The following is a 23369-nucleotide window of genomic DNA, read 5'->3' as shown; positions in this document are numbered from 1 at the left end:
ATATGAAGATTTGTTTCCTGAGATCAAAACACCGCGCCTCCACCACATATGTCACGTCTGTGACGGGGTCTTTCAATGACGACACGGTTATGGGAGTATTTATTGTTTATTCTTAACTAATTCCTACTAACTACATTGATACTAATCTAATGACTTAAGACTACGTACTTACAATATAGGGGTAGACATTTGTCTCACGCGACCACAATCCACTTAATAATCACAACGACCACCAACTACCAGCTCTGTAGTCACTACCACTTCTACTACTCGCTAACTCTACTAATACTGGCTAACTACCCCTTGTACGTTGCTCATGTCACCTCGCTTCCGCAAGCTGACTTTGCTAGTCCTCCGTTTTGGAGTGCTAGCTAAGCCACTTGCGAAAACCCGGTGCAACGTACAAAGGTAGTTAACCTCTTAGTCGCAGCAATTATTAATTGCTGACACTATTGTAGTTGCTTTGTGAATAATTTCTTGAATTTTCTTCAAAGCCTCTTCAGGGCTATATGAATTGCCTCTAAATTCATAGGCTACTGTTTGTTTCCACCGACTCGATAAACAAACCTGCCACCATAAATACAAGAGCATGCGTCGCAAGTTCAGCGCTAGATGCATTTCCTGATGAAGACATTGTTGGTTTGCCGATGACTTTATTGGTACTATTATCATATTGAAGTCGAGGCTGGATTGCCATCTCATCCATTAATAACGAGGCATGCTTTTCCTCAGCAAGAAAGGTTGATGTCTGCAGATAAACAAAAAAAATATGTTGTATTAGCTGTTGTGTATTTATAATTACTTTTATTTCTAACAGGTCAAACACCTCGGTCAACACACCTGCTTCAAACTTCAAGTTCTTAATACGGTGTTGCAAGGTCCTAATACTGGGATATGGCAGCTTTTGTCTGCGAACTTCCTCGTAGCCTTTTGCCCCGCAAGCCATATACAATTTGAGGCCTTTATTAATACTATCATCCGACCACTCCACACCTCTGTGGTTTCCGTTTGTTGAAAAATTAATTTGATCTGGATTAAACAATTTCTTGTATGTCTCTTCCATCTTTTTTACGCGCCTTTGTAACATTTGATATGCGCGCTGCGTGTTTTTTAATTTGGTTTTTAAATTCTGGTACTGTACATGATCACACTACTCTTTACTCATCTCATCAGTAGAAACCACAGTTGTTGGGTCATTATTCCCCTCTGCAAGAACGTTACTTGTATTCACATTATAAATATATGACAAGTCCTAAATACATACCATAACAATTTTCAGTATTTTCACCAACAGTTTGTTGTAACAAGTCTACTGTTGTGGTCTTCTCTAATTCTGTGTAAGAAATAAACAGCTTAGCTAGGTGTGTCACCAATTAGTAAACTCATACCAGTGCGTCCTTTCTTTGCGGAAGGGCCTTGTAATTCTAACACTGGGATGGTGGGCACAGCATTCCATTTTAAAAGTTTTCGGCCATCTCGTCTGTTGGGTTCAAATTCAGTACTTTCAAAGTGTGCCTGCAATTTTCACATTATATAATATATGCTTATCTTAACCATAATTGTTGTATTTTACTTCACAAATATGAGCTCTTGACGGTATTTCAGTCCTATTAATAAACTGCACCCACACTTGTTTTCTCTGTTTGCTATTGGCACCTTGTGGTAATTGAAATAAACGGAAACCATTCTCCGTACGATTCTTGCACGATGGCACTCTACATCCTGGCATTTTTTATCACACCTCACGACTTTAATACAATTACACAATTACAATCAGGATTGCGTACTTTATTACAGCTATTCTGTCATATATCTTATAGGTTATGTCCATAGGTTATAACCACAGAACACTGTTGTGACACTTGTCTGGTTACGTCCGGTTGTGTTTCTAGTTACAAAACCGCCATTTTCACTCCAAAACAGTGGCGATACCAATTGCGGTACTCTCTAAATCCAGTAACTCTAGTTTTCTAAGTTTATTATTTTTAAAAATCATTTATTAATTGTTTATAATGTCCTTTTGACTTTAAATCATTATCTCTTAGTGTACCAACAAATCAGAATTAAGAATCAAAGATAATTACTCAAATCTAAAGTTTTAGAATATTCCAAATTATGCCAACTACAATTATCCAATTATCCTAAAAGCTTTTAGAGTTTCTCAGAAATCCTATTTTTAGGTGTTAATGATACTATGAAACGTTAGCCTGTCTAATAATTGTCAACCCCGTTTCAGAGTTTATTTTTGTTACATCGGTATTTATTACTTGAGATATGGATGGTTCTATTGTCCTGGGCGCCCCCTTGTACCTGCTGCATAGTGATATTTTATTCCTTATTGGTATTTAAGGTGTGGGGGTGCCAGTTTGAGAGCAATTGAGTGAGCAATTGAGGATGAGTCAACTTGGTCCTAAAGATAAGGGCACGCACCTGCCTTCATAAACTTGAAGGTTTATTATGGGTACGCATGCAAGGCAATGCGTGCATTCCTTTGGGGCAATGTCATGGTATATTTTTAGGATAGATGTATTGGTATTGATTTCTTAAAAGACACAGCTAAAAGCAATGCGTGTATTCTTTTCGGGCAATGTTATGATAGATTTTTGAACAAGTGCATTCAGATTAATGATGCTTTGTAAAGGGGCCGCTACATTGGCTCCCAATTTTCCAGAAAAAGTTATGCTAAAATTGCATAAGTTTTTGAAAGAATGTGGGCAGGTGGAAAGAAAATATCGTCTAACATCTGGTAGAACACTTATACTTGGTAAAAACACATGCATAACATAAAATAAGAAAAAAATAATTGTTGGGGCTTAGCGGGGCCCCACTTAGCTCAGGCGTCCCAATCCGAGTCTTCGGAATCTGTAGCGTTTGGGGCCGACGTGAGTTCCACCATAGTTGGGGGAGGGGGGGAAAGAGTGCCTCCCTGGGGAATCTCGATGGGTTCCTCCGTTGTTATGGTGGCCGGGGGTGGGTGAAGAACCCTGGGTGCCACCGTCATGACTGGAGTGGCGGCGGGGGCTGGAGAGGTCGCACGCGGTAAGTGCCATTCCCGGAGCGGAGCGTGCTCCAACCAGTGGAGGCCGTCGATGGTAAAACCTGTCGTGGCTCCATAGCTCCGTTGGAGCAGGGGCGGGGTGGTGTGATACCCCGGATGGATGAGCACTGCCACATGGCAGGGCCCACTTCCCTCCACGGTCCAGGCCCTTGCCACCCTGTCCTCAAACCGGGCAGCGAAGACCGGTGGTCGCTGGGTTACCGGAGCGTAACCCCACTGCATGTCGTCAATCTCTTTGAACCCAATGCATTCCGGGCGCCCACCCCGGAATAATAGCTCCCCAAGTTTCGTAAGAAAAAGGCCTCCGCAAGGAGGAAGACCTTATATGCCGGGTGGTCCTCCGCTAAATGAAGAGCGATTAGACCAATGTTTCTCTAAACGGGGGGGGGGGGGGGGAAAGTGGATCATCTCGAAGGGAGGGGAAGTGGGATTTGTCATGTCCACATAGAGATCTGTTTGGAAGGAGTGGAAGGACGAGCTTGAGGAAAGTCGACGGGGAATTGCATAACTCGAGGAGTTGCATAATGGGGTTGGTCTGACTCGTCAAAACGCCAAGTGGCTGGAGGAGGTGTTGTTAAGGGGGTGGATGCATGGGGATGCAGGGTTCTGGATGCGATGTGCCAAATAGGCGCAGGTAGCAACCACGACGAAAAAGCCACAAAGGAGGCCAGTTGTCCAACCGGCCAGGAAGAACCGGTAATTTAGGGATGGGGCAAACAATGGATCGTGATATATCTTCGTTCAAGCTCGGAGGAAGTGTTGTTGTTAAAGGACATGGAGATGATGGATGGTCACTTTATAAGTTCTATCTACATGGCCTTGGAGGAGGATGGTGGAAAGGGTGGTTTTTAGGGTACGAAGGTCACCCGTTTGCTCGTCTGTCCAGACGACCAACGTGTGGTCCCATGGTGGGCTGGACAACGCAGTCAGGTCCACTTGGACAAGACATTGATTTGTCGGGACCGTCACGTGACGGTACATGCCGGCCCATGTCACGGTTGGGATGGTTCCCAATGCCAGAGTAACCGGTAGGGGTGCTGCAGACCCTACCGTCCAGTAGGTAAGAAGACACAGTAGCACTAGAAGTATTTCTTGTCAAAATCCCGAACTGAACTTTTGTTACTGTCACCTCGCGAAACCCGAAGGGTGTATATTGTGCAATGGATCTTTGATTTATGCTAAGTGCAGTGAGGTAGATTATTTATAAGATTTTTAATGTTAAGTGCGAGAGAATATAATATTGTGAGATAAATTGTAAAGTCTATTTATTTTTCAGTTCGTTCTCAACGTGTTTTTGTAATGTAAGATATGTAGGACGCGGCGGCGGGGGTGGAGGCGCTGTGCTAAGAGATGGCAATGTAACTGGTGCAGTTTCCATGTCCGACTTGACTGGTATTTCATAATCCGAAGAACTTGACTCGGTCTCTTGAGTGGTAGGACGTAGAAATTTCTTATATGAGTAGTAAAGAACGTAATAAGCCATAGTGTCCCAAAAGGAAGCAAAAATCTTCCAAGTACATCCACCTTCGCTACGGTGAATTATTAGAGCGTTGAGGACGATTTCCAGCATAAACTTAAATAGTCGACACACGACGTAAATTCCCAGACAAGTACTGGTCCAATTTCCAATAAAGGTAAGCCATCCATACAATCTTTTCGTTGTATCTTGTAATAATCGCTCCAAATCTTCTTGATTTAATAGACTATATCCCGTATATCTGTTGAAATGTCATAATAGAGTTTAGAATAATTGCATTCGTATTGATGATACTTTGCAAAGAGGCCGCTACAAGTTGCTTCAAAATATAAAACCCCATTCGAAGAATGCAAAATACAGAGTTGCTCACAACTAAATAATTTTACATTCGAAGGAAAAGCAATCTGACTTATAAATGCGGGCTGGTCTTGCCACATCAATAACAAATCTATGTTATCACGTGTTCTACTGTTTAACGCTTCTGATCTTATTTTTGTTATCGTCGGTTCTGATTTTATTGTCAGCACATTTCCTTTTTTTATTAATGTTTTTTGCTCTTTTTTAAACATTCCTTCCTACGAAAAATTGGGCGCTTTTTCAATAATTAATTTCGAACAATATCTCCTGACGTGGCACAATTCGTGCATTTTTGTCGATGGAGGTGCCTTCACTTTTTGCGGAACGTCGTGGCAGAGGAGAAATTCCGCCGCCTCGACTATTGTGTTCTCTTGTTTGAGAGCCCACTGGAGTTGGACTGTCTCCGGGAAGTGTCGCATGATCTGTGCTACGAGAGTCTTTTCCGGCAAGGGGGTTGTTAAGAGTTCCTTCCTACGAAAAATTGGGCGCTTTTTCAATAATTAATTTCGAACAATATCTCCTGACGTTGTCACACCTTTCAAAAAAAGGTCGGTAGGTGACACCGCACCGCTGCTCTTATAGCCTTTGGTGAGCTGGTGTCGTGGGCCAGAGAGTCTGGGCGCCAAGAACTTAGTTTGATTTAAAAGTAGCCAAGTCGCTCAATGCTACGCGGAAGTAGAATAAATGGTTTAAAAAAAATAGGCTTTAATAAAAAATGTGAAATTGACAATTGGTGAAATTTGAGATGAGGTTGGTTAGTTGAATTTAAATGACAGGTTCGATACCGTGTCACAGCTGTGATTGGTTTACAGAATGACTATGTTAAAAAAAAGGTTAAATATTAAAAATAGTAATGATCAGTTAAATTGAACTCAAGAAATTAATAAAATCAAATTACAGGCAAACAAGACTCTCGATGGAGTCGATATAAGCACGCTGTCGGCGACGTCGATAGTACGACTCAGGCGGTGACGCAACGAAACGATATTATCACAAAAAAAGGTACTTATCGCCGTCGGGAACGCTCCAGGTGCCTCTGTCGTCTGGTCCGGGCTGTATGTGGCCGCTCGGGGTGGTTGTTAGCGGGCGAGAAAGTCTCAGCTACTCCACGAGGTCGATCGGGGACTCAAGGCGACGGGCAAGGGTGTTGTAGGCGTACCGGCGAGAATCTGGTAGTCGTTGATAGACTTACGGGCGAGAATTGTAGGCGTATGAGAGTTGTAGGCCTACGAGCAAGAGTTGTAGGCGTCCGTGCGACCCTAATTTTCTAAATTAGTATATCGTCAAGAAAAAACGTGAAATATTACCTCTCTGAGGGTGAACGATACTTAATGCGGTTCTGGGGTTCTTAGCCGCAAATACGGGACTTCAGATAGTACTAGGAAGTGCTTAGACGGTAAAGATACGGTACTTTAAGGTAAAATAATACGTCTACTTCCTTCGAAGCCCAAAACGGAAAAGAGAGTTAAAATACCACGAGGAATCGTAGGTGGCACTACCTGTGATTTCGGGGATGATAAGAAGATTCTGACCTCTGCGCGAGTACCGCGGGCGCTCTCAATGTCGCACTTGTCAAAGGGTCGTGATTGACAGGTTATGTTTGTTTGTTATTGTTGGCGGACATCCGCAATAAACGTAAGTTGGTAAGTGATACTGTTATTTAACATAGTAGTCGCGAGAGGGTTGATCTTGAAAGCTAAAATGGTTTTTGTAGGGAGTTAGATAGAGATACGGGAACCAGTCATGACGAATTCCTGGACTGGACAACATAAAGGGGCTTTAAACCACACCGAGTCGCCCTTGGTTCGGTGCGACGATACAAGAAGGAACGTGGGCTCTTAAATTCACTGGAAGGGTGCCGACACCTTCCAGAGGGACAGTTTGAAACGCTCAGGGGTGATCTGCGCCTCACCAACCCCTTCCTGGCGAACACACGAAATTTTTGGGGCAAAGGCTTGATCCAACTTCCCCTAGGATTGGAGCCGAAGGAAAGATAAAGAAGATAAACGCGATAATAGTAAGTTTTGAACTGTGGAGACTTACTAGACTATTATTCATTTTAGGTTGATCACTGGTGTTGACGTGTCAACGGTGGAAAAGTACCCAGGCATTTATGGGACTCCTAAATCGCCTCCCATACCAGCGGTGTCTCGCGTTTATCCCCTAATCCACAAAAATCTTAATAAATGACCTTGTTCTCATTTTAGAAACGTTACAACATATAAATTATCAGATTATCAAAATTCCAGTTTATTCCCCCAACACCAAATTTGACAAAAAATGCCGACGCGCGTTTCGATAGCAATGTTATCATCATCAGAGCGATGATTAAACTGTTTAATCATCGCTCTGATTTTTTGTCAAATTTGTTGTTTGGGGAATAAATTGTAATTTTGATAATTTGTCAACAACACCAAGAATTGATCCAATAAATTTTCTTTGATATACATTATCACCATGATCAACATTGTTTCCTTGCGTGGCTTCTCGTCAGCCTATCCTTGTTGTCGCGGTTGAGGGCGCTCCTCTCCTCGGCCAGAAGGTCGATCGGGGGTACGCTTGCTACTACCGCGAGTGCCTCCGTTGATACTGTGCAGTACGCGCTACAGATCCGGAGCATCATCTTTTTCTGCGTCCTCTCTAGTCGCTCCTTGTACTTCTTTATCTGCCAGGCTCTCTCGCATGCAGGAACTGCGTAGAGGATAATTGAGTTTATCACCATCCCTATGGCCCTTTGCTTGCTTGATTTAGGTCCCTTCACATTCGGCATTAGTCTGCTCAGCGCGACGGCCGTCTTATCGGCTTTCTCAGCCACGGCGACCGCGTGCTTTCTGCCAACGTGGTAATTTACTGACTCCACGGGGAGTACTTCTCTTCTCTCCCTGGAGTCTCGCTACTGACCTCAAAAGTTATGTTCTGGTGGTCGCTCAGGTTAACGTCATCCTTCCACCCCGTAACTCTACTTACCAGTTCTTCGCTGCACATCGTGACGTCAATGTGCGACACCCCGTTATGTCTGATCCACGTCGGTGCATCCCCTTGGTTTAGGATACACAAGTTCATCGCCGCTGCCCATTCGCTGAGGATCTTGCCCCTTTCGTCTTCTACTCTGGACGCTCATTCCGACGACTTCGCATTGAAATCGCCGCATATTATGACGCTCTTACCTGCTGTCCTAACTAAAGCTGTAGCAAACCGTATGTATTCGGTACTGAGTAACGGGTGCGTCATCTAGTACCGAGTAACGAAACGTTACTCACAAATGCATTTCGTTACTCGCATTTTTCGTTACTATATGTTTTACGCATGTGCGCGCATATTCGGTGAATTGAAAAATGTACGTTACAAAGAATGATGTTTGATAATTAAGTAAAGTATAATTTGAAAATTATAGAGTTACTTAAACGTGCGAAGTCATACAGTACGCATACGCAATATGACTCGATTCGTTGCTCTAACATAACATGGCTTGTTATAAGGTATCAAAAGTAACGAGTAACGTAACGATACGATAGTAACGAGTACTAACTGTTATAGTAACGAATACATACGGGTACGCTTGTTTTCGTTACTTTTACACCACTAGTCCTAACGCTATGGCGGATAGAGTTTAGGATCCTACTCAGTTTCTCTATGTGCACATTTGGTGAAACGTAGCACGCGTACATGACGCATACGTCTACGACCACCCACACATATCCCTCCCCGCCACCAGTGTACTTACCTTTGTACCTGGTACTGGTGAACCTTATCGCTGCATCCCGGTTGGGTTCAGTCAGCCACCCTCTGTCGCCCGCGGATGTTCCTTGTTTCGAGTGCGATCTCTTCCTCGCTCACCGTTTGGGTTCCTTGGTGCACCCATCTCTTGTTTGGAGCGTCCGTTTGGCAGCCCATCGCCCTTGTCGCACCTGGGGATCTTTTGGCAGCATGCCTGGTCTCGCTAGCTGCGAAATCACCCATGCTCTTGACGATTCCGTTGGACTTCGCAATCGCCGCCTTGATCTCCTTCTTGGTGTTCGGGTTTTCCCTCACCAATTTCTGGAGCTCCTCCAATGTGGCAGTCAGCGCTGCCATCTTTTTCTGCTGGTCTCCCATGAAAGACCAGCTGTCGTGAGGGCTGCCCCTCTTCTTTTTAGCACGGACGGTTCTCCATTGGGGGGTTTCCTGCCTCCCTCCGGATCCGGCCTCATCCGTCTCTTCATCCGTAGAAGAGATGCTGATGGTGATGTTACCAAACGCCTCCAGCTCGTCTCTCAGGTTTCCACCCTGGGCGTTTGGCTTTGGCGATCTTGCCAAGGCCCTTCCCTGAAACGGATTCTCACCTGCATCCGTCCCTGTCTCCTCTCCGGAGGCTCCTTCGTCCACCCTTTCCTCCTTAATTTGTTTAGTAGTGAAATCCATAGATGTTCCCACGAGTATGGGGGATTGAATTGTCGTCGCACGCGGTGCTCCCTGCACGTGCGAAAGGCTTCCTTCGACGGGGTTCGCCTGGTGCCCCGAAGTTGGCCGCTCACGACTGGTCCGCTCTCCAGCCACGCATCCCTTTGGCGCGTACCTCACCGTGGGATTGAGGGATTTTTTATAGTGGTAGCCCTCCACTTGGCCCAGGCGATTAAGCCAAGACCCCCGTGCCCCCTGCTAGCACGTACCCGGTTTCCCGGGGTCGTTGCACTGGCAGGCGGTTTACGGTATGATCCTTGAGCGATTTTTCGTTCGCCGCTGCTGCCTCCCACACTAAGTATGGGCTAGCTCACAGCTGACTATTGCCCCCTCACCGCGACAAGGTAATGATTCTCGAGGGGGGACCTGACCTGACCTAAGCTGACCGATTTCTTAAGAGCTTCTCATTAAGTTCGGCGTATTTGGCGAGCTCAACAGCCTTATCTATGGTAACGTCGGGCTCTCTCATAAACACAGTCCCGGTTTCTTTTAATAATTCCCGTCTTAACCCGTTACGAAACTGGTTTAAGACCAGGTCCTTTGACTTTTTCTTTATGCCTTCGATTTCGCGGAAGTTTGCAGTTAAATCTTCTTCCAGGATTTTAGTCCCTAAATACTTAACGGGTGTTGCAAATTCCGAAACGCTTTCGTCATCTCGTTGGTTACATCTACTAAGCTGGCTGAGTGCCTGTCCAGGTACAATCACAGGTCCAAATTGATTAAGTAATTTAGTTTAAATGCTTCTTATTCTATTTCCGTTAACAAATTTTCTGCTTGAGCGTAACGATACGCGGCTCCTGCTAACCGAAATTGCGCGATACGTAAGGTGGTTGCTCTATTCCAATTATCCAATCGTGAGTGCTGTTCTAATTTGTCGAAATATTGCCGAACATTTTCTTTCTCGGTAAAAGGATCAACGGTATTGGCTAGCATTCCTAAGCTTAATTGAGGTAATACATGCACATAATTTGGAGGTGCTAGGGGTGCATTTGCATTGATAGGTGGTGCTATTGGCGACATTACTGGAGATTCATTTAGGTCAATTGGGGGACCTGTGCTCCTAGTGGAGGTAGTAGCGGCGGAAAGAGAAACTGATTTACGCTTGGATCTCGTTCATCGGCATTCATAGCGTACTTCTAAAATAGCTTACGTTCAACCGATTTCTATCGCATTTACTAATTTAGAAATATATGCCTACACTGGTCAATTTCCATAATTTTCTTTGTTCAACCGATAAATCGATCTATCCCACCGCTGCCACCAATTGTGGCGAATCCGGCCCTTATGGCGCCGATTTGGATTGCGGGCGGTAAGGCCCTCGATGATGGTAAAAGTTTTTCGCTGCTACCAGCACACCTATAGGCGTGTGCAACCTTCGGACGCAGAGTACGAATTAATATAGAAATTGAATAGTATGGCGGTTTATTAGAGAACAACGATACATACTAGAAAACAAGCGCAAAAATACGAACTTAGAACAAATCAGCAAAAAATGAAAATAATATAACATAAATTAAACCAAACTCACCAGAAGACCTTGCCGTTGTTAGAACGGGTACCAATTGACACGTAACTTTATATAAGGTAATTAAAGAATTTATAAATTATTAAACAAATTTTGAATTGGGACCTAAAGAGCAACACTGCGGCTTAGTTTTGAAAGTGTTCGCGACTCGAACCGTGAAACTAGACTGTCTTCCCGCTCCCGGTGGCGGTACCGAAGTCAACAGTTACCACCACCGGGGGTGTTGGCGATTATCTTTGAATACCTACATCAGCAACAGCTGCATCCGTTCTGGATAGACACTAATGCTGCGCTTCTCATCCGTGATTAAAACGTATCTCTTGTTCTAAGAAGGCGAGACGCTCTGATCGCAATTTTTGCGATAATGAATTTATCACACCAGTTTAAGAAACTATTGAAAATTATTTCAGACACCTTTTATGATGCTAAGAATGAGTTTGTAAGTAGTTTCACCAGAAAGCAGAACAGTAAAGGAGAAATATAAATTCAATTTTTAATTTTTGTTTTTAATTTTTATTATAAAATTTGGCGAAACAGTTTTTTTGTCATTAAGACACAATCTAACGTTACATTTTGAACAGAACCATCGGGTTCTGTGCTGTTCGGAACGTATACTACATAGACCACATCGCCTTGTATTGGTATACAGTTCCATGCATTGGTATATGTGAAGCTTGATCTAATCGTTTCTCCAATGGCACATTGGTTTTAAATTTATTTGTAGGGATTTCATTACTAGGTCTATCTTATTTTGGGGGTTCTGACTTGGCACCCACAAGCCCACAAACAACTGCAAGCCGGGACGATTTTAGCGACATATGTGTTTTCCTCTCTTTTTTGGAACAAAACAAAAGAATTCACAATTGTGACATCTACAAAGTGTCACAATATGCGTGACCACCATTTTTTGCTTTTTCTGATTATGGCGTAGGTGCTCTTGAGCATGTCTGCTTTATCTATGAAGCCCATATTAATTATTGTATTCTTTCACCACCATTGGGGCAATTAATATTTTCAATAGTGCCATCTTTCTTTTTGCGTTGAACTGTCCCAACAGATGAAGGGTCATGAAAATTGCTCGCAATTGTTACAATCCTTTTGTCCACCCATTTCAAAAAGCTGATTCCATCGCTGGTGATCCGCCAGTCGTGTTCTCCTCGTTGCAGTTGTTTATCCGATTTTATGTCTTCAGGCAATCCTTGCCGATTTTTACGAATGGTCCCACATGCATAAATGTTTTCCGATTCGAGTTTCCTCAACAGTAGCAAGCTCGTAAAAAAATTGGCAAAGTGCACAAAATAATTTTTACCAACAAGGGATCTTGAAAGATCCGTTACTGCTCTGGATTTGTCAACTGAAATTGTTTTCGATGGCTTGTAGTAAGACTTAAAGTATTCTTCAAAACGTCTAATAATGGCTTGACTTTGTATAACTTGTCAAAGTTTGGCTGACCTCTTTTGGCCTACAAGACGTTATCATTCAAATGCATATGGCTTAGCAGCCAGTCAGACCGAGTTCTAGACATTAGACTAGAAATATAATTGTCTCCCAGCTCTAGTTGTGTATCCCAATAGTCGCGGTAACTTGGTAAATGCTTGATTCCCATAACAATGTTAATAGCAAAGAAAATTTTCATTTCGTTCAAATTGTCATAATGAACTGTCGCCCGCTTTGAGTGCTTTCTTGAATAGCATACAAATTGGTTTGGTAGACAATATGTTCAAAGAATGAAGTTGGAAACTGAAGAAGAAAAAGTGTAGATTTGAAAGCCCTAGCTATTAGGCTAGCTGCGTGTTATTAGCGTAGTTAAAAGGGTTTTTAATTAATTAAATTCTAACAATAAACAATGAACTTTGTTAAGGAATCATGAATGCACAAGAAAGACTAAGAGTCGCTTGGTTAAGAAGAAGCATTTATGTGACGAAAATGGCAACTGTAAATCTAGTTTATGAAAGAAGTTTAATTTGCGGCTTTTTTAGTAGGTATACAGGGTGTTATCGCTGTCATACTTAAAACATTGTCGATAGACTGAGTAAAAAATCTTTATATCATTTGGTTCCGCGTGTTGGACTATGTGTAGTCACAACACTTTTTTGTTTCTGACTGAGAAGAGTCGGTGAAATTGGTAGTAAGTTAACTCTTCGAAGTTCTGTTTAAGACTCTCATTCTTGTTCCTTTTATTTCTTCACACCAACACTTTACACATGTGCATTCATTGTTTATAGACATACATCGTGCTCCATCAGAGCTCCAACTACTGGTACCATCTTTTTTATGTTAAAAACAGGGTATTTTTGCTCAATTCTTTTTGAATCTAAACTTTTCAAGCATTCTTCACAACCATCAGTGCAAGTATCACTGCTCATTGATCTATGTATTGGTTTTTATGTCTCATAAATTTCTTTGTAACTGCAGATTAAGCCTGTTGCTTCAAAGTTGACATTTAATCTTATAGTGACTGATTTATTGTATTTTGGAGAATAAGCGTAGCCGAATTATTTTCCTCTTGTTACTTTGAAATCAGATCATATGATCAATTTCACCTGTGTTTCGTCACCATTCACTAATTTTTACTCTCTTATGTCTGCTTTTCCATCTATATAATCTCCAGTAAATCTTGCTTTGAATGAATGAAAAGAAAAATCTTCATCTTGAATTTTTCTAATAAAGTTTGACATATCATCTTCGACCATTTCCATTTCTAATTTATGACTTACTGCTTCACATCTCTGTGACATTAAAGAAAAGATGAAGATCAATGTGGGTAGCACTTTCTTTAAAATCTTCTTGAGCAAAAAAAATGAACACAGCACCGAATTAAAGCAAAATACATTAAGGTGAGATCTAGAATGTTGCAGTTGTTATTTTTAGCTTGTCTGTTCATATGAAAAGAAGTCATCTATTTCCCCTTCAGCTTTTGAATATCCTATTATGTTTAACTGAAATTGCTACAGATTTTCTTAATATAGATATAGCCTTCATAGTCAACAGTATGACACACCATAGTTCACTTCCGTTATTTCTCATTTCACAGATTCTTAAATCTTTCTTCAATCTCATTAGCTTGTCTTCTATGCCTTTGTTGTCATTGTACTCTCTAGACATTATCTGTTCATGACAAAATTTACAAGTCAAGAATTGACATTTATGGAATCGTAAACTTAAACTCAGGCAGAATTTACACAAAATATTTTTTTTGCACAATAATAGAAGTTGTGTTGAGGGCATTACAATAAAAAATGAGAAGACTTTTGAAAATAATTCATTAAACATATAATTTATCACCAAGATCAACATTAAGGTCATATTTTTCACCCTGTTGGAATTCTTGCAATAAAATGTGGCTCTTGTTTTCATGATGCTTGGATATTTGTTATCACAATACTCTTACAGTCCATACCAAAGATCTATCTATCTTGACTCCATTGCTCCTCAAGAAATCAGTGTATGATCCTGGTCCATCTATGGTAAAAGTTACACTTGTATGCCCCTGAAATTCTCTCTTTTTTTATATTCAATTGGCGATTTTCTTAAAATTCACCCTTTTTTCTTTCTTTATTCAAATAAATACAAGATCCAGAATTTTGAATAAATCAACAACTTCATTTTTGTCAGTGTAAATTTTTACAGCACACCTACTTTCCATTTCCTTACAAAAACATTTTTCGCACATTGCTATGTGTTTTTTTTCTTCGTTGCTTTCATTTAAACTTTTTACTTTTAATATAGTTGAAGATATGGAATTGGCAAAACAGCAAGGTGCAGGTAGGCAACTCATTTTACACTTTGGGTTCAGTATGTTGTCTTCAAAATATTTAGAATAGTCCATTCTTCTACTTTCACTGGTCAAAGAATCATCCATAACATATAAAGATGGCCAGCAATCGTCAGGGAATTCTAATTGAAAGTATTGTTTATTATTACTAGAATCCATGCAAGATGATATTTCCCATCTGATCTTTCCATCATCTTTTATCTCATTACATTCATTGTTTTTAAGACCTTTGCAACTGCAGATTCTGTATTCTGGTATTAGCATATACTCATTGATTCTACTTGAGCAGCAATCGTCAAATCTAAATAATCCCACTTCTCCTACTGCTCTCATTTGATTGCAGCTTTCTCCTTCAAATAAATAATTTCCCAACTCTTTATCCTGAAATTTGACTTCTCCATTCTTATTAGTTTCTCCAGAATCTTGCACTTTCACTATAGGTTTAACTCATTAGATCCTATGAGATTTTTTTTGAAAATTAATAATAAATTACACTGAGAATGAAAAGAGTATTTATTTTCAATATAAAAAAGATTTGAGCCCGTACTCAATTGGGTACAATGGAATGTTGTAGAAACATTACATTTATTTGGGTGAATAGAATTTAGTCCAACAGTCTCTTTTCTCGAGACACAGAGAAACGTTGGATTTGATACAAGCCGATCTTGTTCTCATATGGCAGTTCTTGCACCGCACTTGCTTCTCTAATTTCTTTGGACAATGGCCGCCGCGATCTTCTCTAATTGTAATTGGAACTGACCCAGGTGGTCTGCTCCTTATAAACTCTGAATTTGCGGAGTTTTGGAGGTAAAGCCTTAGAATTTGCCTTTGAAAATCGAGCAGGTCAATTTTTTTGCATTAACTAAACTTATATAATTTCCAACTGTTGACAGTGGCCATATTTAACTTTTCTGTAATTTTTCCAATGATGTAGCTAAAAATTGAAATGAATTCACGAATCGCAATTTTAAATATTTTGGTTCTTTAAATAAAACCAGTTAGTATCCATTTATGTGATAAATATTATCACATACCTCCTTTGTAAAGAGGGTGTTTACCAATTATAAACAATGAAACAAAATGATAATTTTGATTTATACTCCTCCAACATTAAACATAAAAACAAGACATAAAAGTGTCGATTAAAAAATATCTTTTTTACGCAATTTAATCAAACACTTTCATTTTGATATGGCGGCCTTACGTTTCCTTTCAATTCTTTTAATAATTTTCTCACCTAATTCTTCATGTACTGGGGAAGGAATATTTGCATATAGGTCATCTTCCTCATCAGGAAAGGGATTAGTTGATGGAGGAGGAGGAGGAGGAGTAAAAACATAGGAGTATAAACATTGTTGGAGGTGTTAATAATTTTTTTCCAAATTAGAATTGTTACTGTCAAACAAGTTTGGTGAAAAAATAATTTCAGTATTCGATTTTGGGGTAGATGTTATAGAGGGATTAACATCGAACGACTCATCGGAGGATTTTATGCATGGGGCTGCTTTTCCCCACGACTCGTTAAAGTCAGATTCATTAATGAAAATGATAAAACACTTTCACTTTTCGAAATCGACTTTACTGATGGATCTGAATATGAGAGACTACCCTTACGTGAGATTATATATGTTTTTGAAAGTGGGGAAGGAGTATCAACAGTTTCAAACAACGAATCTGATAAAACGGGTATCGATTTGTCAGAGGTTTAGCATTTTCTAAATATATTTTTGAATATCAGACTCATGTTTTATATCTAATATTGTAGGAGTCCTCACACTTCGTTTAATGTCTAAAGTGGTGGGTGGTTGCACCAAAATATTTTCATGAATAACTATTTTTTTTATAAGGGTTACAACCAGGTTCACCCTCCAGACATCTTTGTAAGAGCGTGGTACTTACGGGTTCTGAAGAAGAATACTGTGTTTCAACATGTGGAATAGAGGGTGGATTCTCTACGTTCTGTTGTATACACTCACTCCCTCTCGACGTAGAGGGTTGACTACACGGTTGGAAAGATTCTATAAATTTTTTCATTGTTTATGTTATAAAATATAATGTTTACAGTGCTAACGAGAAAGCAAACTGAAGTAGGACTGTACTCCTCAATTTTTTATATGCAACTGCAACCATGCAATTCTAATAATTGAACCTCCTGTTTTCTTCTTAGTAACACGATTTTTTTTCATGCTTTTAATCTCCACACATATTCAAGACTAATACAATTTACGTTTTCACATGTCTTATATACTCTAATCACTACTTATCTCATCCTCGGACCAAGATTCAAAACAGGTTTCATCCCCCAATCCAATATCACTACTACTTTCGAATTCTTCATCAGTGTCATAATATATTTCACTTCGCACTGCAGAAGTATAATCTATATAATACTTAATTTGACACTCCTCTTCACCCCTACAACTTCTTGGTCCCTTATCACATATAATTAAATTACAGTGATAGCACTGATAACGAGTTGGTCCGACTGAATGGATATGATAAAGCCTCAACCAATGTTTTTGTTGAAGCTTAATGCACCATTTACAGACGAAATCTTTTTCTTCATCTTCCCAAACTTTATAACAATACATCTATTTTGATGAGGAGTTGTGGGCTTAGTTTTAAATATACATCTACTAATAAAAAAGGATTTTTTTAATCAACTGTTTATTTCCCTCAAAATCATCGCATAATAAATTGAGTATAAAAAAATATTAATCATCGATATCAAATGAGTAAAACATCGCTCCTGCATTCAACTTGGATAATCAAATAAAAAAAAAACTATCCTGTATATGAGATACTTGGTGAATCATCGGTCAAAGTAAAACATCTAGGTTCAAGGCCATGGGTAGGAAATCAAATAAAAAATCCACTCTGTATATTAGATACTTGGTGAATCATCCTGTATATCAGTCATCGGCAGCCAAGGTTCAAATGATTAAAAAAATTCACCCTGTGTATGAATAAAAAATATGTATATCACTCCCTAACATGAGTAAAGAAATGTATGTCGGTCATCAAGGTCAACGGGAAAGGAGTTCAATAAACGGTCAGTATTTATTGTAAATCATTTTATTTGTTTAACAACAATATTTTAAACAATGTTATACACGTTTCTTGTAAAACAGCGCGTCTCACATCACTGCTCTGTTGTCACCACGGTATAAGAAGATAGGTAGACCAACAAAGCGATCAGATGCGGTCCCGGTCCGAACAACAAGAGAGACAACCTGAGAAAGTATTTGGAGGGAGTAAAAACGAGGGATGTGCATGAGTAAGAAAAAGATGCAACAATAAAGGTAGTTGCTTTCTCTCTCAGCAGCCACTGCTCATAGCGAACTGTGAACAAGCCCATTCGATTACACATGCGAGGCCGGCTGTCGGTCTACCTATCTTCTTATACCGTGGTTGTCACTAATGGTGTTGTATTGTAAGGTTCCACGGAAGTCACTTTAAAAAATATCTCCTTACAATCCTTACACGGTTTTCCATATTCTTGAATGCATTCCCTCAATTCCTTCTCATGAGGTCGACCTCATGTAAATTCGGTACTATCAAACGTTTCATATGGGGACGTCACACGACTTGCTTCTTCTTTTCTTTTATCGTAACAACACTTGCAATAATCAGACAAATTGAAAAATCTTTGCAGAAAACTACCATCCAAGTCCAAATGGCCCAATTGATTGAAGTAACAAGTTTCACTAAGCAAACTACCACCACTACACGTGAAACGGAAATAGCGCATGACTCTCTTAGACGGAGAGCTAAGGGAGACTGTCCCCGGTCGGCGGTCGGGCGGGCACTGCCGCAATTGACCTTGGGAAAAAACAAGGGTGGGGGTGGCCTTAGAATGGCTTTGGAGTGACCTCGTTTGCCTCCCCATTCTCTCACTACGCATACAAATTGGTTTGGTAGACAATATGTTTGAAGAATGAAGTTTGAAATAGAAGAAGAAAAACGTCTACAGGTTTATCAACCTCGCAGGGGATATTGCACGGACCAGCAGCTTCTGAAAATGTTTCTAGTGGTGTTTGCGTTGTTATATCTGTATGCCAAATTATGCCAGATTAGAGAATGGGGGGGTAAATCATTTATCTAATAATAATTAATATATATTAATAATTTTCAGGTTTGAGTTTTGTGTAGATTTGAAAGCCCTAGCTTTTAGGCTAGCTGCGTGTTATTAGCGTAGTTAAAAGGGTTTTTAATTAATTAAATTCTAACAATAAACTATGAACTTTGTTAAAGAATCATGTGTGCACAAGAAAGAGGAAGAGTCGCTTGGTTGAGAAGAAGCATTTATGTGACGAAATCTTTATATCATTTGGTTGCGCGTGTTGGACTATGTGTAGTCACAACACTTTTTTGTTTCTGGCTGAGAATAGTCGTTGAAATTGGTAGTAAGTTAACTCTTCAAAGTTTTGTTCTTCTTCCTTTTATTTCTTCACACCAACACTTTGCACATGTGCACCCACTGTTTATAGACATACATCCTGCTCCATCACAGCTCCAACTACTGGTACCATCTTTTTTTATGTCAAAAACGGTATTTTTGCTCAATTCTTTTGGAATCTAAACTTTTCAAGCATTCTTCACAGCCATCAGTGCAAGTATCACCACTCATTGATCTATGTATTGGTTTATATGTCTTGTAAATTTCTTTGTAACTGCATATTAAGCACATTGAATCTTATAGTGACTGATTTATTGTATTTTGGAGAATAACTATAGTCAAATTCTTTGCCTCTTGTTACTTTGAAATCAGATCATAAGATCAATTTCACCTCTGTTTCGTCACCATTCACTAACTTTTCCTCACTTATGTCTGCGATATTTACTCTACGTCTGACCAATATGCTGACGTCGATATCCGTTAATTTTTTCACTTTTGTAAAACCAATGTCGCACATGTACGCCGCTTTGCGTACGCAATGTTTTTATGCGACCGTATATTTACGGCCACTAAGGGCGCGTTTCTGGAGGCCGCCGTATTTGTACGACCAATATGCCTCAATGGAAGAACGAAAGTCGTACATACGTTTTGTGGCTTATCTTGGATTTTTGGTGATAAATTTATAATATTTTACTAAATATAACTTTAATCCCATTTTTCGAAACTGTTTTTATTTTATTATTTTTATAAAAGTATCGAACGTCGTCTTACTTAATCATACTTAAACTAGAAATGAAAAATAAATAAAATATTGATTTTTTGAACAAAAAACAATTTAAAATGAAAAACAATAAAATATCGTTCACCAACCAAATTCATTAGGAACAAATCAGTACTTGAATTTTGTATGATATTGTCACAACTTCTGGTACAGAACTGCGCACACAACAGCAAACGGCAGCTTTACGTCCGGAGAACATTTAGGTCGAAGTAACGATTCTTTTAAATTTCCAAAACCAGACAGATAATAACGAGATTGGGCGCCACTGCGGTTTAACACTATCAGCAACCCCCGCAGAAGGTCACTGAAATAAGGCTGTGAATGAAACGAAAAGTACTAAAATAAAAATTGTCTATTAATCAAGTCCTAAACGATCTACATGGTTGTTTAAATTCTTACAAATTTAAAGTTATGACAAATAATAAGTTGAAGGTTAATCAAAATGAATCAAAGTTAAATATGTAGATGCTGTAAAATTGTCAAAAGTCAAGACATCTGTGAAGCAGGTCCTGATCGAACAATTTATCTAATAACTAAGTGAAGATTCAGATCTGTATCTTTTACAAAAGGATTATGTACACAAAAAACATGAGCTTAACGCTACGGCATGTGTCGCTCACTCACATGTCGGTGAGGGCATTAAAACTGTCTACCAACTCGCCCTTCTAAGTTGATAGGAACGGCAGGTTCCTAATCTCAAGAGGCGTTGGCGCAACTTAACATAATTCGATAAAATGACTTGAGGTTCTCGAGCGCAAAACTAAGGAGTACCACTTATCTTTGCGTGTTGCTTGGATCACTGGCAATGGGCCGAGGACGACGGCATTCGCAATAAGGATCGGGACACCCGAGAAGTTGGATGATAGTCCTATGTCCTCATGGCTTCTAAGAATGTGATTTCAAGCGGTATAACGAGTGAGTTTGATACTCTCCCAAAGAAGTTTTTAACGGTATTTTAAAGTTAGCACGAGTATTGCGAAAAATTCAATAATTACCTCTAATCTAGAGAAACTTCCATTTCAGTTTTTGAGATGATAACTCTACTCTGGCAGTGATGTTAAAGCCGTGATTTTAAATACCCTAGCATTCGAAGACGTTCCTGAAGTAAATATTTGTTTATTATGCCCCTCTCCGCCGGCAAATTTTTGAAACGCTACAAGGTGCATCCCCTTGGTTGAGGATACACAGGTTCATCGCCGCAGCCCATTCGCTGAGGATCTTGCCCCTTTCGTCTTCTACTCTGGACGCCCATTCCGACGACTTTGCATTCAAATCGCCGCATATTATGACGCTCTTACCTGCTGCCCTAACACTATGGCGGATACAGTTTAGGACTCTACTCAGTTTCTCTATGTGCACATTTGGTGAAACGTAACACGCGTACATGACGCATACGTCCACCCACACATATCCCTCCCCGCCACCAGTGTACTTACCTTTGTACCTGGTACTGGTGAACCTTATCGCTGCATTCCGGTTGGGTTCAGTCAGCCACCCTCTGACGCCCGCCTTCCGGATGTTCGGCTCGGCCACCATCACGACGTCTGTTTTCCTCTCAGTCGCCGTCGTAAGCAGCAAGTCCGGCGCTGCTGCACACCTATTCAAGTTGACTTGGAGGGCCCTCATGCGCGGGATGGGCCCCCTGCTGCCTTCTTGCTCCCGAAGTAGCTTCTCCTACTTTGGATCTTCGTCCCACGAGTATGGGGATTTGGCTGTCGTCGCACGCGGTGCCCCCTGCACGTGCGAAAGGCTTCCTCCGGCGGGGTGAGCCTGTTGCCCCGAAGTTGGCCGCTCCTGACTGGTACGCTTTCCAGCCACGCATCCCTTTGGCGCGTACCTCACCGTGGGATTGAGGAGTTTTTTATAGTGGAAACCCCTCCACTTGCGGTTTACGGTGTGTTCTTTTGAGTCATTTTTCGTTCGTCGCTGCCTCTAACACCGAGCATGGGCTAGCAGCTAACTTAAGCTCTCCCACCACGACAAGGTATGAAATACTACTGGAATAAAATTTGGAGTCTGATAATGCAAGTTACATGATTGGTGGGCTGTACCGTTAAAACTACCTGTAAAATGATTGTGATCGCGGACTTTTCTATCATCGTGTTTAAAGGGTTGTTCACACAAATGCCATTTAGGAATCATAGGTTTTATAACATTAAACAAATTTTCGCTAAATGGCGAGCTTCAGCATCCAAAGCTGCTACAAAGTCATCAATTCACTTTTCACCACGAAACAGTAAAAATTTGGATAGAGAATCATTAAACGAACAGTGCAAGTAATATGCACAAGAGTATGGGATGTGTTATTTAAACGTTTTCATAGAAAATGATTGAGATGGATTCGGTGAAGCAGTACTTAAAGGTGTCAACATGGCTTCACAATCCCAATAGAAAATATATGGGACCGCTAATTGACGTTGGAAAGCAGTAAATTCTAAAATATCTTCACGGACTGTTTTACCAAATTTATTAATAACTGGATCGTTTGAGGGTAGTTTTGTAAAAATGTGGTTGCAATCATTTTCTAAATGTCTATCAACTATTTTTTGAGTAGTGAAATATTGTAAACAACGATTGCAAAAAGAGGTTTTACCCCTATGTTTTGATATTTGGCTTCTAACAAGTTTAGGTACATTTATTATTGTTGCATAATGTTGATTACCACAACCATCTTCCAATAATAGAAGATTAATAAGGGTGGATTTTTCATTTGTTGTATAGTATAAAGGTCCGACGATATCATGAGTTCGCTCACCCTGGTGTGAACACACTTCTAATCCATAAACATTTATGGAGATATTGTTTTGAGATTCAAAAATTTTTATCTGATCTAATTTAACCGGAAATTCAAAATTACTCTAATTACGCTATTGAAGTCTTCATAAGATGTTGTTAAGGTCTTTTTCGGTTTTCTTAACGCAGCCACTATGGCCCAGGCGAAGCAAAATACATCTCTGTTCACTAGGTTTAAAACTGCCTGCTTTTTCGCAATGTATGGTGGAAGTCTGATGTAAGAGGAAGCTCGTACTGGGTTGTAATAGTTGATTTTAATATCGAGGTGTAATAATTTAATTAAAGACCATCCTAAAATAACAGAAAATAATTTTTACAAACATGATGTAATGCTTCTTACCAGATTGTCTCTCTGCAAACTCCAACATTTTCTTCTTCCCCATTGTTTTACAAATAAATTGAAGAAGAACAACTCCGAAACTTTCAACGAAGAAATCAAATTGAGAAAAGAAATATTTTTGATTAGCAGAGGAACGGTGTATTTGTCCACAGACATAGAATTTGTAGAAAAAGACGATTTTGATCAAAATCTGTACAAGAAACTTTATGATCATGATAAGATTATAGTTTTAAAAATTTATCGAAAAATAATTGAGCGACATATTCGATCTTTGATTCAATTAAAGTAACAAATTGAATTATTTGATTTACAAAGAAAAATGTATGGCTTAAAATTAATTAATAAAAACAATAAAATAAAGTATATCAAACCTCATATTTCTTTTTGTACTTCTCCTTATTTATGATAATTTAAATTTGATTGA

At 39.9% G+C, this 23369-nt stretch overlaps 4 protein-coding genes across 4 annotated transcripts in view; 1 reads left to right on the top strand and 3 right to left on the bottom strand.

Annotated features, from left to right (window-relative positions):
• Nucleotides 1–23369, top strand: part of LOC148170692 (uncharacterized) — a 119507-nt gene that overhangs the window by 14794 nt on the left and 81344 nt on the right. The window lies entirely within an intron of this gene.
• Nucleotides 7354–7877, bottom strand: LOC148170697 (uncharacterized). Its single transcript, XM_088042233.1, has 2 exons — nucleotides 7762–7877; nucleotides 7354–7723 (listed from the first exon to the last, which is right to left on the bottom strand). The coding sequence occupies exons 1-2, from the start codon at nucleotides 7875–7877 to the stop codon at nucleotides 7354–7356; spliced, it is 486 nt and encodes a 161-aa protein (XP_087898359.1).
• LOC148170696 (uncharacterized) lies at nucleotides 9709–10352 on the bottom strand. Its single transcript, XM_088042232.1, has 2 exons — nucleotides 10107–10352; nucleotides 9709–10056 (listed from the first exon to the last, which is right to left on the bottom strand). The coding sequence occupies exons 1-2, from the start codon at nucleotides 10350–10352 to the stop codon at nucleotides 9709–9711; spliced, it is 594 nt and encodes a 197-aa protein (XP_087898358.1).
• LOC148170695 (uncharacterized) lies at nucleotides 20853–21438 on the bottom strand. The gene is made up of 2 exons (XM_088042230.1): nucleotides 20997–21438; nucleotides 20853–20965 (listed from the first exon to the last, which is right to left on the bottom strand). Exons 1-2 carry the CDS (start codon nucleotides 21436–21438, stop codon nucleotides 20853–20855), a joined length of 555 nt encoding a protein of 184 aa, XP_087898356.1.

The sequence above is a fragment of the Gnatocerus cornutus genome, chromosome 7 (genome assembly GCF_029298725.1).
Source record: "Gnatocerus cornutus isolate USDA-ARS CGAHR chromosome 7, icGnaCorn1.1, whole genome shotgun sequence".
NCBI classification, from domain to species: domain Eukaryota; kingdom Metazoa; phylum Arthropoda; class Insecta; order Coleoptera; family Tenebrionidae; genus Gnatocerus; species Gnatocerus cornutus.
Note: the sequence above shows the minus strand (reverse complement) of the source record. Positions and strands in the feature narration are given on the sequence as shown.